This window comes from Arachis hypogaea, chromosome 9, assembly GCF_003086295.3.
Source record: "Arachis hypogaea cultivar Tifrunner chromosome 9, arahy.Tifrunner.gnm2.J5K5, whole genome shotgun sequence".
Lineage (NCBI taxonomy): Eukaryota > Viridiplantae > Streptophyta > Magnoliopsida > Fabales > Fabaceae > Arachis > Arachis hypogaea.
In genome coordinates, this window is record NC_092044.1 from 119,912,693 (window position 1) to 119,931,059 (window position 18,367).

General features: G+C 33.7%; 1 protein-coding gene and 1 long non-coding RNA gene across 2 annotated transcripts; both read right to left on the reverse strand.

Annotated features, from left to right (window-relative positions):
* Positions 1 to 252: 252 nt before the first annotated feature.
* LOC140175011 (uncharacterized) lies at positions 253 to 6,664 on the reverse strand. Its single transcript, XR_011865186.1, has 3 exons — positions 6,509 to 6,664; positions 6,157 to 6,285; positions 253 to 437 (listed from the first exon to the last, which is right to left on the reverse strand). It is a non-coding gene; the product is annotated as an uncharacterized lncRNA (long non-coding RNA).
* A 6,305-nt stretch (positions 6,665 to 12,969) lies between these two features.
* LOC112712688 (uncharacterized) lies at positions 12,970 to 15,726 on the reverse strand. Its single transcript, XM_025765624.3, has 2 exons — positions 14,721 to 15,726; positions 12,970 to 13,798 (listed from the first exon to the last, which is right to left on the reverse strand). The coding sequence occupies exons 1-2, from the start codon at positions 15,592 to 15,594 to the stop codon at positions 13,470 to 13,472; spliced, it is 1,203 nt and encodes a 400-aa protein (XP_025621409.1). The 5' UTR covers positions 15,595 to 15,726; the 3' UTR covers positions 12,970 to 13,469.
* Between the last annotated feature and the right edge of the window lie 2,641 nt (positions 15,727 to 18,367).

Sequence of the window (18,367 nt, forward strand, 5' to 3'; positions counted from 1 at the left end):
AACTATATGAATCCAGAGCAGAGAACAAATAGGAGGATGACAAAAGGTGCATGTGGACAGTGGATTAACTATTACCGGGCCAACGTAAACTCAAAGTCATATGGGCCAACCTGCACCCAACCCAATCCACCTTTATTAGCATGCATCTACCTTTTTAGTTTTTGATGTGATGTGATTCAAATACATTCATTTATAGTTGCATACATTATCAAATCCATATCAAATTAACTAACTTCGAAAGCAACACTACTTTCCAAGTTTTTCTCTCATCCGGAGGGACGATGCTCTCAACAGGAGAGGAACCATAGAACCTTGGGTTCTGTTTCACTTGAAACTCAATTTATAAGAGGTTGAAACCTTCCCTTTTCATTCACGAAATCATCATATACACCTCCTTCCGCCCCATTCATCGAGGTTAGCAACGTTTCTTACATTACCTGAAACAAACATAGACAAACACAAGATCATCTCTGTTCAACATATCCAGCATAATGCGTATCAACTCATATAAGGTCAGAGAGTTACCAAAATACTAAATAGTTTGTCCACAACCCTCTTTCTCTACCTCTCTAAGTCTCCTGTTCTTTTGGACCTGCCGTCCAATAGTAAACCTTCATCTTCTTCACCTTTCTCTCTAAACCATCAACCACTGTCCCTATTATCAACATAATAGTCTCTCCTCTCATCTCCTTCCAATTCTCAAACATGACCAGACCAAACATGGGTACAGATCCTATAGAAGGAACTACCATCACCCTCAATTCTCATCCAAGCCCAGGCTTCAAAGCAAACAGTTTCAACTTAATTGGAAAAATCATCACAGACAGAGAGCTGAAGTATAAGGCCATAAAGAACTCGATCCTAGGAATGTGGGGCAATCCAAAGGATGTTACCATCTCAGAAGTTGGAAGGAACAAGATTCTCATAAGCTTCAAAGACAGTCGCACAGGAAATAGATTCCTGAGGAATGGTCCGTGGAATGTCAAGGGACATCTGATGAACCTTCAAAGGTGGTTGTATGGGGAGTCTATCCTGGACGTCAGCCACGACTTTATGGAATTCTGGATACAGGTGCATGGGCTTCCTGTAGAAAGATTAAATGCTGAAACTGCCAAAATCATTGGAGATATGATAGGAATAGTGGGAGAAGTGGAAGACCCCATAAAAGAAGGCACCCTACAAAGGAACTTCCTAAGACTTAGGGTAGCCATCAACATTACACAACCTCTTCAGACAGGATTCTGGTTGAACAGAGGTAACAAGCCCAAATCTTGGATAAGCTTCCAGTACGAAAGATTACAGGACAACTACTGCTTCAAGTGTGGAATCATTGGCCACGAGAAGAGAAACTGTGACAAGCCTCAAGCCATGGCATGCTGGGACCCTACCAAACCAAAGTATGGCGTAGAGCTGGGAACAGAAAGGGCAAGGCCACTGCACTCACCAAGGGAGGAAGAAGCATTGGAGCAACAAATCAGGGAGAACGAAGCAGCGCGTGGAGATCAGACGCTGGAGGATGAAGGTGTCAATAGCAAAAGCACTGAAAACGACCCTAAGAACCAATGGGTAAAAGAAGTAGAAGAAATAGAGGTCACTTCTGGAGAGATTAAAATAAAAGAGACAGATGGAAGAGGCGGCGAAAAGATGGAGGAGCAGAGAGGAGATATCCCACTGCCACAAGGAAGATGGCCAGAAGATAGAGACATACGCCTCCTGAACATCCTCGGAACAGCAGCTCACAACTTACGAGGAATAAAAGGAAGAAGTGTGATGGGAGGAAAGGAAGTTTCAAGAAAAGAGAAGTGGACAGGGCCGGAAGGCATATCTCAGGAGAAAACTAGGATCCAGGATGGGCCATCAAACTGGATGAGGCCCAACTCACCACAAGTCCAAGATAACAGAAGCAAAGAAATGATAGAAGGAAAATCAAATGATAAGGGCCTAAGTAAACCTCAATACCCAATAAATTTAATTCACCCAGGGCAGGATACCATAAGGGCCCAACGAGGAGGAGATTGCCAATATGATCATCCAGCCAACCCTCTCTCGGGCCCGTCGAAACAGGAAATGGAAAAAGAAGGTAGGCAGAATGAAGAGGGCCAAGAAGGGGACAAGAACAACGTCAACCTTAGATGGGCTACAAGAGAAGAAGCCGGAAAATGGGAGAAAAAAATGAGCCAGGAGAAAAAGCAAGCATACAAAAACCAAGATGGAGTCACCTACTATGTTGAATTGGCTCCGGAAGATGAGTTTGCAGAATCTGAAGCAAGTAACAAGGTTAACAAGGACATGAAGATATGGGAAGAAATACTCAGCATAGGTATGCAATACAATTTGAAGATCAAGAGGAAAAGAGAGCACTCAGAAATCAAAGCACTTACCAACTCCAACTGGGATGATGACCAAGAGTCAAGGAACAGCAAACGAAACAAAGCAGTGGCACAGAAAGGAAACAACATGGATTTGGACGAGCAAGAACCAACTTATAAGGCTGAGGAGGCGGGCCCACACATGCCCCCACCCCAACCATGATTATCCTAAGTTGGAACTGTCGCGGTATGGCGGCGACTGCGACAGTGTCCGAATTAAAAAATATGTGCAAGAAGCACAAGCCGGCCATAGTCTACTTAATGGAAACTAGATGTAAGGAAAAGAATGTAAAGAAGTTTGCTAGGAAGCTTCAGTTTAAGAATAGTTTTTGTGTAGAACTCCGGGGCTTGTCCGGGGGTCTGTGTCTTTTATGGAATGAAAAAATTAGTATTTCAGTTTATTCTTGGTGTCAAAATTATATCATTGCAGACATAAAGAGCAATAACAATCCAAACTGGAAGTGTTGCTTTACATATGGCAATCCAATTTTCAAACAGAGAAGGAGAACTTGGCAAGCAATTAGTGAGTCCAAGGACCTGATGGATGAACCAAGTTGCTTCATAGGTGATTTCAATGACATCCTTCATCAAGAAGAGAAGATCGGCAAGCACCCCAAACCACGCATACAAATAGAAGAGTTCAGGAATCTAGTGCACAAGAAGAACCTCATGGACCTGGAACTCAAAGGCAGTAAATTCACTTGGTTCAGTAACCCAAGAGAAGGCCTTGTGACAAGAGAAAGAATAGACAGAGCTCTAGTAAACTGGAAGTGGAGACAGATCTTCAACCATGCCAAACTGATAGCTCTACCTGCAATATCTTCAGACCATTGCCCATTATTACTCAACATAGAACCGAATCAGAGGGTTCCAAGGCAGTTCAGATACGAGGCCTACTGGGACGATAAGGAGGAGTGCAAGGAAGTCATAAGAAAGGGGTGGACATCCAAGGCACAAGGTGGAGACTGGAACAATTTCATGGAAAAAACCAGCAACTGCATCAAAAATCTCCAAGAGTGGAACCGCAAGAGCTTCAAAAGAGCCGACGAGGAGATTACTAGATTGCAACGTAAAATCCAGAATCTCCAAAACTCCCATCACAACCCAAGACAGCAGCACCAAATTGAGAATGCTAAACAAAGAATTAGAGAACTATGGAGACAAGAAGAAAAATATTGGGCTCAAAGAGCTAGAGTGAAATGGCTCAAATGGGGAGACCGTAACACAGCATTCTTTCACGCTTCAACCATTCAAAGGAGAGATAGGAACCGCATCGATAGGTTGAGGGATGCAGAAGGGAGATGGGTACAAGAACAGGAGGAAATCTTACGACTCATAGAAGACTACTACTCCAAGCTTTTCACTTCCAGCGGGCAACCTAATTTAGAGGAATGTATAAAAGAGGTTCCCAAAAGAGTCACTGAAGAAATGAATACAGATCTCCTGAAAGAAGTCACAGAGGACGAGATCAAACAGGCAGCGTTTAGTATGGATGGTTCTAGAGCTCCAGGGCCAGATGGATTAAATGGTCTTTTTTATCAGAACCATTGGAGCACCATAAGCAACGATGTATGTGCTGTGGTTAAAAATTTCTTTCAAGGAGGCTCCATACCAAAACAAATCAATGAAACACAGGTGGTGCTCATTCCAAAGATTAAGCAAGCAGAAACCTTGAACCAGTTGAGACCCATAAGCTGCTGCAACTACATTTACAAAATAATATCTAAGGTGTTAGTGGCTAGATTACGGGGAATCATAGATAAGATCGTTTCACCAACCCAAAATGCATTTGTTAGTGGAAGACTCATTCAAGATAACATAGTCATAGTCCAAGAAGCAATCCACAGAATAACAAGTAAAGGGAAAGAAGCCACCAAGGACTTAGCCATCAAGCTCGATATGAATAAAGCTTACGATAGGATGGAGTGGAAGTTCATAGAAGAAGCGCTAAAGGCCTTCGGGTTCCATCAAGAATGGGTGAAGCTCATAATGGAGTGCATCAGAAGTGTGACATATAAGTTCAAGATCAATGGAGCTCTAACCAAGGAAATCATTCCACAAAGGGGACTAAGACAGGGAGACCCCCTTTCCCCTTATCTCTTTATCTTAGCTTCTGAAATTTTTACCATTTTAATGGACAATGCCCTAAACAAAAAGATTATCTCAGGCGTTAAGCTAGCACCTAAAGCACCAATTATCACTCACTTACTGTTCGCTGATGATTGTATCATATTTTCAGGGGCAGAAGAGGAGGAAATCTATCAACTAGTACAGATCCTGAACCAATATACCTCGGCCTCGGGACAAGTGATCAATTTAGAAAAATCAGGAATAATCTTTGGTAACCAGATTCCGATCCAAACCAGAGTCAACATAGAAGACATTCTCAACATTCCAACTTGGGACAGCCCAGGGAGATACTTGGGACTCCCGGCTCAATGGGGAAGGGCGAAAGGCAAGGCTCTAGAGTGGATCATGGAAAAAGTGGAAGGAAAAATAGAAGGATGGAAAGAAAGCCTGTTAAATCAAGCTGGTAAGGAGGTCCTTATAAAAGCAGTCATTCAAGCAATTCCAACATACGCCATGAGCATTCTAAGGTTCCCCAAATCCTTTTGCAATAAATTAAATGCCAAAATCGCTAAGTTTTGGTGGAGAAGTCAAGGAAGAGAAAGAGGGATCCATTGGAAGGCTTGGCCAAAGCTATGCAAGAGTAAGAAGGAAGGAGGACTCGGTTTTAAGGAGTTTCACCACCAGAATACGGCGCATCTAGCCAAACAGGCTTGGAGAGTGATCAGGAACCCGGAAGCAAAATGGGTACAAGTGCTCAAGGCTCTATATTTTCCAGATTGCGATTTTTGGGAAGCGTCAAAGCATCGGAAGGGCACATGGATATGGAACAGCTTACTGCAAGGGAGGGAGCTTATAAAGAGTAAAGGAAAATGGAGCATAGGCAAAGGAAGTGGAGTGAAGGTATGGGGTGATAACTGGATTCATGGATTCAACGAGCCACTCAAAAGAGGAGGAAGTGACAATCAAAGAGTAGAAGAACTACTAACACCTTCTAGAGTATGGGATAGAGCGAAAATCCAAAGGAGTTTCCCCCCAGTTGTAGCACATAAAATACTCCAAACTCCAGTAAGCAGGATCTCTAAGGAGGACAGATTATTGTGGCCCTTCAGGAAGGATGGAGAATTCACAACCAAAACAGGGTACTATGCGGCAAAAAAAGAAGAAGACGAAAGAAGTCACTACTATAGCCCATCATCAAGCTCAGTGTTCGAAGAACTATGGGAAGGGATTTGGAACATAAAGGCACCCCAAAAAATCAAAATGTTCCTGTGGAAGGTCGCACACAACATCATACCGGTAAGGGCAAATTTAAAAGAAAAGAGATTATTGACAAATAGTGTTTGTCCGATCTGTGCGCAAGAGGAAGAGACCAGTGAACATACTCTCCTGCTCTGCGATTGGACCAGAGCAGTGTGGTTTGGCTCACAGTCACAATGCACGCCAACAAACCAAAACGTCAGATCAGTGGGACAATGGCTACAACAAATGTACATAAAGTGTAAAGAAGCCAACAGAACGGAAGTGGACCAGAATTGGAGTAGAATTGGCATCACTATGTGGACAATTTGGAAGGCTAGAAACAACTACGAGTACAACAACATAGAGCCTAACCCAGAGTCTACCATCAATCATGCAAGAATAATAGAGAAAGAATACAACAGCCTAATAAAAGAAAACATCTCCAAAGTCAGAGAAGACAACAAAGGGAGATCATTACCTGTCATTTGGAGACCTCCTCCTCAGAGCTGGCTCAAGGTAAATTCTGATGCTGCTTTTTCCATTGGAACTAAGACAGGGGCAACAGCTTCAGTGATCAGAGACCATACAGGAAAAATCCTGGGGGGATCTGCAACAGTGATTCAAGCAAACTCAAGCCTATCAGCAGAGGCACAAGCATTAAGGGAAGCTGTAATTCTAGTGGAAAATTTAAATATTCAAAGAACCATCATTGAAACAGATAGTCTGCAGATTGTTCAGACTCTCAAGTCAGGGGATACAATTTGGGAAATAGACCCAATCATTCAAGACATAATTTCTATTCAAAAAAGACTCTCAAACTGTGGTTTCACCTGGACCCCTCGAGAAGGAAACAGACTGGCTCATTCACTAGCAGCTCTGAAACTCAAAAATCTACTTCCTGCTAGTTGGCCAATAACTCCCCCGCCTCAAACTGCAGACATCATCAGAAGAGAAAGAATTGGACTGCTTCTCCAAAATTCTCATCAGCAAACCTGAATGCATAATTAGAGCTGTCAATAGAGCTCACTTTGCAAGCATGGCCAGATCTATGTTATATATATATAAATAACTATATACTCTCATATATATATATATATATATATATATATATATATATATATATATATATATATTATCTTTAAAAAAAAAAAAAACTAAAGATAAGATATTCCTTTCGAGAATTGGATCTTAGTCAAAAAAAAAAAAAAACTAATAGTATAATATATATATATATATATATATATATATATATATATATATTATTATACAAAATAATATTTATTTTGAGGAAAAGATGAGGAATGGTTAATTGGCAGGTTAAGGGGATTGAGGATTGGAGCAATTGGGAAGGGAAGGCACCTTTACCGCATAGAGCATCAAACCAACCAAGCTTGTAGGGATCCCATCAGACTTTTCCTATGCCAAAGTGCCGCTTATCTAGGTATCATTTCTATCGGAGCTTGTTTCTTCGCAAGCGGCTTCCAGCAGCCTAGCTTCTGTGAGTCGGAGTAGCGCTCCTCAAAAACTATCCGCCTAAAAGGGAATGAACAGGGGAGCAACTCCGTCCTTCTTCTTCTCCGGAGAGCCGGATCGAACTGGGTCTCCGCCTTTGGCCAACCTGATTCAGGGTCATCCTCTTTTTCTCGAGTCGTTAGTTCTGGAATTTGCCTCTTCTGGTTTAGTGCGTTAAGTGAGAGTGGTTGGTTGAGAGAGAGAGGTAATCTGTTGTTTGAATTAGGATAGTTAGGCGGGCGGGTGTGGGGCTCGGTTCTGTTAGGGTGTGGGCCGGGTGTCCGGCCTACACCAGGTCCAAAAAAAAAAAAAAAAAAAAAGCAACACTACAAAATCATGTTAACTTGCTCTATGCTTCATTTGATCTTTTCCTTGCTTACGGTTACCCATGTGATTTATAAATTTAATTTTGATACGCTCACAGTTAAAATATTTTACAAGTTATATAATTATATCTATTTTATTAAATAATTATTTATATGATTAATATAAAATATAATTATTTTTATTATATAATATTATATAATTAGATATATGTATAAAATTATTTTATATTAATTGTACATTAAAATTAAATTAGTAATTTATATCACCTCAAATTATCATTTTAGATTTAATAACAACAACACTCTAATAACAGACATTAATTAGATACATAATTTAGTTATAGTGAATGAAAAATGGAATAAAGAATTAATTAAAACAATTTTTTTTTTCAGAGATCAATTCGTGAATTTTTTTCATTGAATGACGATGATGAGGACAAACTTAAATGGATAAATGGATTTGGAACACGAGGAAGCAGTACAATGTGACTTCGAAATAGTGGGCGACTTGTGATTTTTTCATGTGCCAGCCGAGCATCTTTTTAACATTCTGGAAATCAATTTGGGGTAAAAATTACCATCCAAAATAAAAAATTATCTGTAAAAAATAATCCATAAAAAATTATCTGTACTCAATTTGATTAACTAGAGATTCTCAAATATTTTAATAATGTGCCCAAGATGCAGAAATGACAACGAAACAGTCCTTCATAATTTGGTGTAATGCGATTTGGTCTTTCTCTTCTTTTGTAAATGTTATAGTACAAAATGTGGATTTTATGGCAAATAATAAGTAGAAGTATTAGAAGAGAACAATCTTCTATAACCCTCTTTCTATTTTTGTATTGAGCGTTGTGAAAAATGAGAAATTTTGGAATTCTTTAAAGGTGAGAAGATGTAAAAACAGTAATTGTATGTAGAAATAACAAAAAAACTCTACCAAAAAATAACTTAAGTTATAGAGTATCATTTTTTTTGTAAATTCTTATTTTTTTATGTTCATTTTTCTTTTGTTAATATTTGGTGTTTACTAAAATAAAAAATCTTTTTTTTTGTTTCTATAATGGATAACGGTTTTTTTTAACAAAATAATATAATTACATATCTTTTAGAGAAAAAAAATTACCCTTTGTTTTTGTTGTTCTTTTGAATTTAAGGCCTCCATAGATAGACTGATAATGATAGTGCATAATACATGAGAAGGGACACAAGTAAATCTTAAACATTAAATAATATATGGACAGAGATGATATTAAAATTAAAAATTATTTTTAATTTATGTGACCGCTGGAAGTTATACGTAGTCTAAAGAAATAAAATAATTAAAATAGTTAAAGTTCCCTTGTGAATTAAGTTATAGAATGAAACGAGAAACTATAAGTACTGTACTTGGGTATTATTATTATTTTTCAAAAGACAACGGCGGCGTAGGCCCAAAGTGAATACTGTATTTGTTTTTATTTTATTTTTCTCTTGAAGTCCTAATAATATTATTTATTAACACATAAATAAGGTGGCATATAAAAATCTATGTAAGGACTCGCACACATTGTAGCAAAATTATTAGATTGAACATAGGTCCCGTCTTCTGAAAAGCTACCAAATCTTCAAACTAAATTTCATGTCATCCAAACTGGACCAAATCTATAAGATAGCACTTATTTCCCGAGATTAGGGTTGCAGTTGAAAGATTGAGATTTAATATTGTGATTAATAATAAAAAATTAAATTAAAATTTTAATTATAGAATATAAAATTTTAATTTTTTTAATATTTATAAAAAATAAAAATATAAAAGATTAAAATTTTTAAAATTACTAAAATGTTAATAATATTTTTTTAATAACTAAAAATATTTTTATTTTATATCTATATTTATGTTAAACTGAATAAGATAGTAAAATATAATTGAATTTTATATATTTTATATTAAATATAATACAAAAATTTAATTAATTTTAATATCTCAGTCGCTATTTCTCTGTCTCAATTTTTTTACGAAGCACAATCTAAAATTATTAGTCTAACAAAGTCCAAATATTGCAAAATTGTAATTTTATCAATTTCTTTTATAGCACCCCATTCCTTCTATCTCCTGTTACTGTACCTCCAACAAGAAGCACACCTCCATTCCAATGCCTATCAGTTTCAGGAACCTTCAAAATTGAAATGAACTACTAATATAAACATTAGGATTAATTATTGGGCTAAAGAAAAAAGAAAAAAAAAACTATTATGGGAGAAGCAAGTGATCAAAGAATAAGTTCCATCCAGGCTCTTAATATCATTTTCATTAATTTAATTATTCTTTAAAAGTAATATTTTAAATAAATTCTTAATAAATTTTAATTATCAAATTAGGTTATATATTTTTATTTCAGAAATAAATCAATATTGTTCTTCTATGTAGAGTGATTGATTATTTAATTTTTTTTTACAGATTTTAATGTTTTATTTGTCTAATAAAATATTAGAAACTAATTTAGTAATTTAATAATCAAAATTTATTAAAAACTAAAATAATATATTAAAAGTTTATTCAAAAAATAATTTAGAGTATTGTTCATTTTTCAAATTAGCAACATTTAATTGGTTTAAACCATACATCATATTCAAGGAACATTGATTTCATGAGGTGCATTATAAATACAATGGGATACTTACATCTAACAGTGTATTTGCTTCATTTTCTGTCACTTTTTAAATTTTAACTTTTAACCAATAACTGTTAACTTGCACAGCTCCTATTCATAAAAAAGGTGAAAGTATTAAATATTTATACATAATTAATAATAGATTCCGTTATTAATAACACTGAAATTACCAAAGAAAAGAAGAAAAAATAGATCCCATCATTAATAACACTGAAATCACCAAACGAGGTGAGTGTTTAAATTTTATGGACATTTGCTAACATGTATTCTAATGACATATTTAAAGAATATTATAAAAAAAAATTCATTAAATAATATTAAAAGAATCATTTTTATATTTTTATTTATTAAATATTTAAAAACTAAAAAAATTCTATTATTATTTTCTTAAAATATACCCTAATACAAGACAGCCAAATCGAAACTTAAAACCAAACCTTATATAGCACAAGGCAAAAAAAAAAAAAAAAACACTTAAGCACAAGAATTTATAATATATTGAGTTTAGCTAGTATATATTTTATTAGGATACATTTTAAAATTACTATCAATAAAAATTTATTTTATTAAATATACAGTAAATATAATAAAAATAAAAAAATTATATTTTTTATATAAAACACTTTTTTAATTAGTAATTTTAAAGAACTTTTTAATAGTTCTAGGAATGAGCGTCCTAACATACATTAATGCAGAACTTTTTATTTAGAAAAATAGATTCTTGAAAGTTAAAAATAAAATAAAATCATGTCCAATTTTGTAAAAAGATGCTAGCATAGTAAAAACTAAAAAGTCGTCAAAATGTGTCATCAACTAGTGAGTTGACTTAGTTTACGGTTAAAAATGGGTGAATCGAGATATAAAAATATTACTTGTTTATAAGTTAATTTTTTTTTTTGGCTTGGTTCAGATAATTCATAATTTAAACGAATTTGAGCCGAACGGACATATATTGGTTCACTTTTTTTTGACTTTTTATTTTTCTTATTGTAATATTATTTTATTAACTAAATTTTTGAATTTTAATTTATTTAATATAAAAATATATAAATGTACAATCAAATTTCTTAACTTACATGAATATTAACTATCAAAAATAAAACTTATCTAAATATTAACTAAAAAGCAATTTTTTTAAAAATAATTATGTAGTATTTTTTAATATAAAATATAGTATTTTTTTTAATTCGTCAGCTAGAATAAATAGAAGGGAATGAAATCAACATTTTTCTAATGCATAAAAAAAAATAACCTTTCTCATTTTACTTTTAATTTTAAAGAAAAAATAAAGTATGCTTAGTGGAAGTGAGGGTTGATCCCTTTGAGAGGAGTAGAGAAAGAGTGTAATTAAATTGGTGTGTCGGTGATAAAGTAGCAGGATTGGCGAGTTAAAGATGCCTGGAAAGGCAGTCTGTAGCCCTGTACTAAGCAGGGGAGGGGAGAGAGATGGGACGGGGAGGGGCATTTTGGGAATATCAGATGAATCATTGAGGAGACTCTATCATGGTTTTGGCGTTTTATGAAGTGAGGGTACAACAAGGGAAGGGGGCAAAAGTGGTGGGGTCAGTGTCCTATGTGGTCAAAAGAAAAATTGACTCCCCCCCTTCCCCCCTTTGACTGCCTCTTGTGACTCAGAATGGGATGAGCACTTCTCTGCCCCCCCTTCCCTTCCCTCCCCCTCTCTTCTGCCTCACTTGTCAGCATTCTCTCTCTCTCTCTTCACTACTCCGTGGTACCCCCTAAAAAGCATGTTGTCATTCCCAAAATACCCATCTATCAATATACTCCTTTCTTTTTAAGTACAAATTATTTTTTTTTTCTCATTAGCTCTGTTTTCTCATTTACTTCCAATACCCCCTTTGCCTATTTATGTCTCAAGAATCCCCATCACCACACTCACTTCGCTATCTTTATTCTATTCTATTCTATTCCACTGAAAATCCATATACACCCTTCCATGCATCTTTTTAGATGGAATATACAATTTCATTAGTTAATGTTCACTTTAATATCTATAGGTGTCTATACGTATATATACACAAGTTAGAATTTTTAATTTTATAAATCAAAATAGTTTCATAAAATCTCTCAATTTTTTCTTTCAATAAACTAAATCTGATATCAACAAGCTAATTTAATTCGCATTTACACAGAATTACTTTAGCTAATCGAAACCTGTGGAATTCACACATGAAATAAACATTAAGTCAAATTTTAATTTTACATGGAATGAGGTTAATAAAGAAACTTATATTTATCATTAATATTAGAAATAAAAAGAAAAATATTTAAAAAATCATCAAAATTTATTGTATTTAGTCATCAATGTTTAAATAGATTACTAAATCAAATGAATTAAGTTCATGAATAAGTGATAACCAAAAACAATAAATTCTAATTGACTCCTAACATTCCTCAAATAAAAATGCATACACTACAATGATGAATTTTTATAAATAATTTTTAATAATATTTTTTATACATCTTTTACATTTAATATTAAAAGTATACTTCATAAAAAAAAGAAATAATTATCTTTTATTAAAGAAAAATTCCACAAAAGATATGCATAATAATTTTTCCTACAATTTTAAGAGGGAGAGAGGCAGTCCAAGCAAAGTGTACTCTTGGAGATTAAAAAAATATCACTAGCTAAGAAAATAAGTCTAGCTATAAGCTATTCTATTAGAGATAGAAATACCCATGAGAAAAACAAAAAAGAAAAAGGGAAAATGTATGAATGCAAAAAACAAAAATAAATCAAGTAACACATCTCTTTATTTCCCCTTTGAATGAATTTGACATTATTATCCCATACAAGTTTTACACAACTGCAATATATAGTGGCCATCATCCTTCTTAAAGGCAAAAACACATTTTTTTCACTTATATAAACCAAACACCACAAAGTGGATATCCCATATTCAATATCCAATACCCTATTTCATAATATGTAAGAGATAAACAAACAAATCATGTAAGACCGTTGATTAAATAAAAATTATATACATAACAATCACAAGATCAACCTTAGCTTGTCCCAGTGAATTGATCAAAGAATGGAACATATACCACAGGATGCAACATCACTCTCCAGCTGACATATAAATCATGTGAAAATCAATAATCAATCCATATAGAGGATACTGAATTCTAATAAGATAGATAGCTGGTTGCAAAAGAATAATGGCCAATGAATATTATATATAATTCTTTTTTTTTTCTTGAATCACATAATAATCAAGAGAAAATTGAAGCAATAATTAATTAATTAATAATAATATGTCATGGGATGCACATTATCTTTGGCCATGGCGTTCAGGATTATTATTGATGAGTGATTGAATGGCACCGGAGAGGTTGGTGACGGCGGCGACGATGGTGGCGATGCCTTGCCGTTGAACCTCGTTTCGAGCCTCTTCCATTTGTATCCGCCTTTGCTCAAGTTCCATCATCTCACGGTGGCGCTTCTCCTTCTTCTCCTCACAACTCCTTAATGCCCTTGCTAGCACTGAAGCACTATGCATTATGCTTGAACCAAGGTTCTTCACTTTCCTACGCTTACTTTCGGATCCATCATCATCATTATCACTATCTTCTTCTGTTCCTGATGATGATTCTGACCTCCCTATCCAACAAATAATAATTGTAACATATTACATTGCATGAAATCATGAAACAATAAACAATAAAGCATATGCTATGTAATATGTAACAATCAATTAAACTAGCATGAAAATGTGAATTGATGAATTAATTAATTTGCATGAGTAAGATTATGTGATGGTATTGGGCATTGGGTCATTGGCATTGACTACGTGGAAAACTGACAAAGCAAGATTTTTATAATTATGGAGTAAGATTTGAGATTTTGTTATTATTAAGGATTAAGGATTATGTTAATGATTACACCCAGAGGGATTAAGCAACTTAGAATCTATTTTCTTGGACAGCCCACAAAATCCATGACAATCATGAGGTGGTACCTCTCACACACTGGTCTGCATGATTGTACTGTATAACCCTTTATTTTCAATTTTTTTTATTTTATTTTAATTATTGGAAACTAAAAATTAAATTAAAATTTTAAAATATAGAAAAGCATAACACTTTTAATTTCCTGAATATATATATTTTTTAATGAGAAGCAGAATCTTTGTGCAGTGAAGCAACGTGGTGTGAGAAAGCACCAATGGCACGAAAACAGTCCTCGCCCACCGTGTGATGCAATCCACGGATTGATCCAACGGTCAGAGATCACGAAGAGGGTTTCGGGTGTATTTTAAGTATTGTGGAACCGGTTGTACGGTATTAGAAAAAAAAGAAAAGATGAAGAGTTAGAAAAATGGGACCCATTAAATGTGGCAGGGTTTTCAGACCCTGCAAGTTTGACCGATAACCCACTCACAACACAACATCCAAAAATAATAATAAATTTTAAACAAAAAATATTATGTTCTTGACAAAAAAAAAAGGAAAAAAGAAGAAGAAAGAAAGCTTTGTGAGTAATGAGTGATACTGAGTTAGCAAGTTAGCACATTGTGCATTACCTGAAACCACCGGAGTGGTGGAGCTGGTAGGAGCCTGAGGTGGCGCCGGTGGTGGAGGAGGAGGAGGAGGGGGTAGTGGTGGTGGCGGCGGCGGTGGCGGTGCAGGTGGAGGCGGAGGTGGAAGAAGAGGCGGTGGTTGTGGTGAAGTTACTATTGTGATAGGTTGAGGTTGAGTTTGTTGTTGTGGGGTGGTTATTGTTGTTATTGGTGTTGTTGGAGTTGCGGCGGTTATTCTTTGAGGTTGAGTTTGAGTTTGTTTCCTTTGAAGAACTTCGCAAATGGCTTGGTAAACTTCGAAGACCATGTTAGAAGGGAGGTTGTGTTCTTTCCTCTGTTGCTTGTTGAGGGTCCAATAAGAAGGTAATAAGTCTTTGTTGTCGTCGTAGTTTGATTGTTGTGATTGTGATTTGGATTCATAGTCGCGAACCTTCTTGTAATCACGGAGCAAGTTGTCCCATTTGTCATTGCATTGATTCTGAGACCTCAAACACCCATGGCTCCAGCAATAGTTCTCAACCCACTTCCACCTTAACTCGCCGCTGCTTCTACTTGTTGGGGTGGTGGAGCATGCAGGAGAGGCGGATGACGACGACGACGATGATGATGCGGTTTTGAGTCTGCGCTCGTCGTCGAGTTTCTTGGCTGTGATGAGGATGAGGGTTTCTTGGATGGTCCAGTTTCCTTTGCGGTATTCTCTGGCTAAGGAGGTGGAGGAGGAGGGAGATGGAGAAGGGGGTGGTGGAGTGGCGGTGGAGTGGTGGATGAGGGGGAGGTGAGGAGGAGGATGGTGGTGGTGGTGGTGGTGGTGAGGATGGTGGGGTTGGGAAGGTATGATTGGAGGTGGTGGCAATGGGGTGGTGGGAGGGTCAGACATGGTTTGGATTTAGCATGAAGAATGAAGTGAGTGTTGGATTAGTGGTTTTGGTGATGGCCTTCTGAATCTTCTTGTTATTGCTTTTGGGGCAACTGTTAAGTGGGTGGGACTCAGATTTGTTTTTGTGGAAACTTGGACTTCTTTTGCTTCTTATTTTATTTTATTTCTTTTTTCTTTCCCCCTTTCCTCTCATCACTATCTATATCCCCTAAAGATACTCTCAAGATTCAGGATTTTTATTCACACAAATTGTATTCTTTCATTCTTTGTATATGCTAAACAACTATATGCTGTTTTAGGTTAACTAAGTTGAGTTATTTATTTCTATATATATATATATTATCAACAAAATGCACAAGTTAAGGATGTTTTGCAAACGGCATCATTAATGCATTAGAATAAACTATCACTTGTTCCTGTAAAAATTTTAGACACCAACACAACTACTTATGAAAGAATTGAATTTATGTTATAAGTTATAACCATGAGAAATGGATTTCAACAAAAATATGCTCATTCAAAATATAATATTTTAACAAGATAGATTTAATTCTTTTTATATGTAATTATGTTAGTGTTTAAAACTTTTGCAAGTACAAATGCTAGTATATTCTTTGTGCCATTTATAACACTAATTAGACTCAGATTATTTGGCCTACCGTATTAACTTTGTTTGGCCAAGTCATATTATTATTGGTGATCTTCAAGTAGTACAAATTATTTTTCATTTGGTGGTCTATATTAATTTCACAAAATATGCATATATATACATCATTATTTAAAGGAATATGTTAAGAAACCCGCACTATTTATTAATATTAATCAACATTTTATTTTTATATTATTAAAATTTAATATTTAAATTTTAGAATTTATAATTTAAAATATAAAATTTAATTATCCAATATGATATTATTTGAATATTATATATAAAAATATATTTATTGATCTAAAATAATAAATTTTATTAGTCATAATATTATTTTTATTTAAAAACTAATATTTTTCAGTCAATAATTTTTTATTTTCAATTTTTTCTTTCTCACTGTAATAACAATACAAACTTTTAATAATTGATTATTTGTTATTTTATTGGCTGATTGTTACTTAAAAAACAATTTCTTAGAAAACAATTAAATAAAGCATTAGACATTTTTAAAATGTTAAAATGGAGATAATATTAAATCAGAATTCAGTTATAATAAAAAGATAATAAATATACGCCAATAAAAAATACTTTCAAAAATCTAAAAATTCCCCTCCTCCATATGTTGAATAGTTATCGATTTATTTCATAGTTATCCTGTTAAATTTTAATACTGATAAAATAAATATCATAAAAAACAATGAAAACTTGCTAAAAGTGTGAACGTAGCATGAATGCATGATGTACACATAATATGAAATTTTGGTCTTTCAGATTAACAAATTGTACTGGTTTAATTTTTAATTTTTTAATTATTATAATTTAATTTTTAAGATTTAAAAAAATATATTAATATAATTTTTTGTGTAAATTTTATTATTGAGTTTAACGGCGTTAGTGAGTAACTCAAATCTTATCACATTAGACATATTAAAACGACGTTACGTATTTTAGGCCGAAGGCATTAAATGATGTCGTGGGAGAATTAATTGTTCAAAAAAAAATGTTTTAGTATTTATCAAATCCTCAAATATCATTGTTAAGTGTTTTTTTTAATGTCAAAATACATATAATATTATTTTAATATATTTAACGTGAAAAAACTTGAACCATATCATTAACAATGTGGAGTTCGAAGTGATAAAAAAGTACATTAAAAGACTATAGTAATATACTTTTTTAAATTTAAAAAACTAAATTACAATAATTAAAAAATAAAAAATTAAAATAATATAATTCGTCAATTTCATAGACAAAAATAAAATTTTACTCCATAATATAATTATATTTGTTAATACAACCAATAGACCTTGAAACTTTTAATATCAATGTCTGCTCATATTTAAATCCAATCAATAATAATAATAATAATAATAATAATAATAATAATAATAATAATAATAATAATGAATTTTTAATTACTTTTTGCATGGATATATAAATTTTAACTAAAATTCCTAAACTAACATACCTGTAACCATTCTTTTATTAAAATACATACATGAGTTTCTTTATTAATCAATAAAATTTATGTGTCTGATTTTTTATTAATAAAAAACTATAAACATCTGATTTTTTTTTAAAAATTTATGTATCTATACTTATCGTAAAAGAAACTGAAATTCAAAAACTATACATAAACATCGAAAAATTAGAAAACTTAAATCTCTTTATTAATTAATCAATAGAAAAACCTATACATATATAATTTTAGTTAATTTAGATATCTTCAAAATTTTCAAAATGCAAAAAATTTAAGAGACAACACTTTCAATGTATATTGATAAGTACTTTTAATATGCAACTATTTTAATTTACACCTCTAAACCCACTAATTAGGACACGTGCGATACACTATCATAAACTTCTAATATTTCAAAAGTTAATATTTTTTTTCTTAAATAAATAAGTTTAGTTTTTTTTTTATTTTGTTTCAATATCACTTGAAGTTTTTTTTTTGTCTTAATCCTGCCTTTAGTTTTTTGTCATTATAAAATATACATTTCATAGTTTTGGTTCGATAATCTCTTTCTTAATTTTAATCTTGTAAAATTTAAAAACCATTACTTTTAATTCTTACTTAATTCTTGCTATTAATTTATGTTACGGCCTGGCCCAATAACCGCA

What these genes read in the sequence shown, in the direction of transcription:
- LOC112712688 (XM_025765624.3), bottom strand. Translation starts at nt 15,594, where the DNA reads ATGTCTGACCCTCCCACCACCCCATTGCCACCACCTCCAATCATACCT. An exon ending in CACCACTCCGGTGGTTTCAG is followed by an intron (nt 13,799 to 14,720) that starts GTAATGCACAAT and finishes TTTGTTGGATAG; the next exon opens with GGAGGTCAGAATCATCATCA.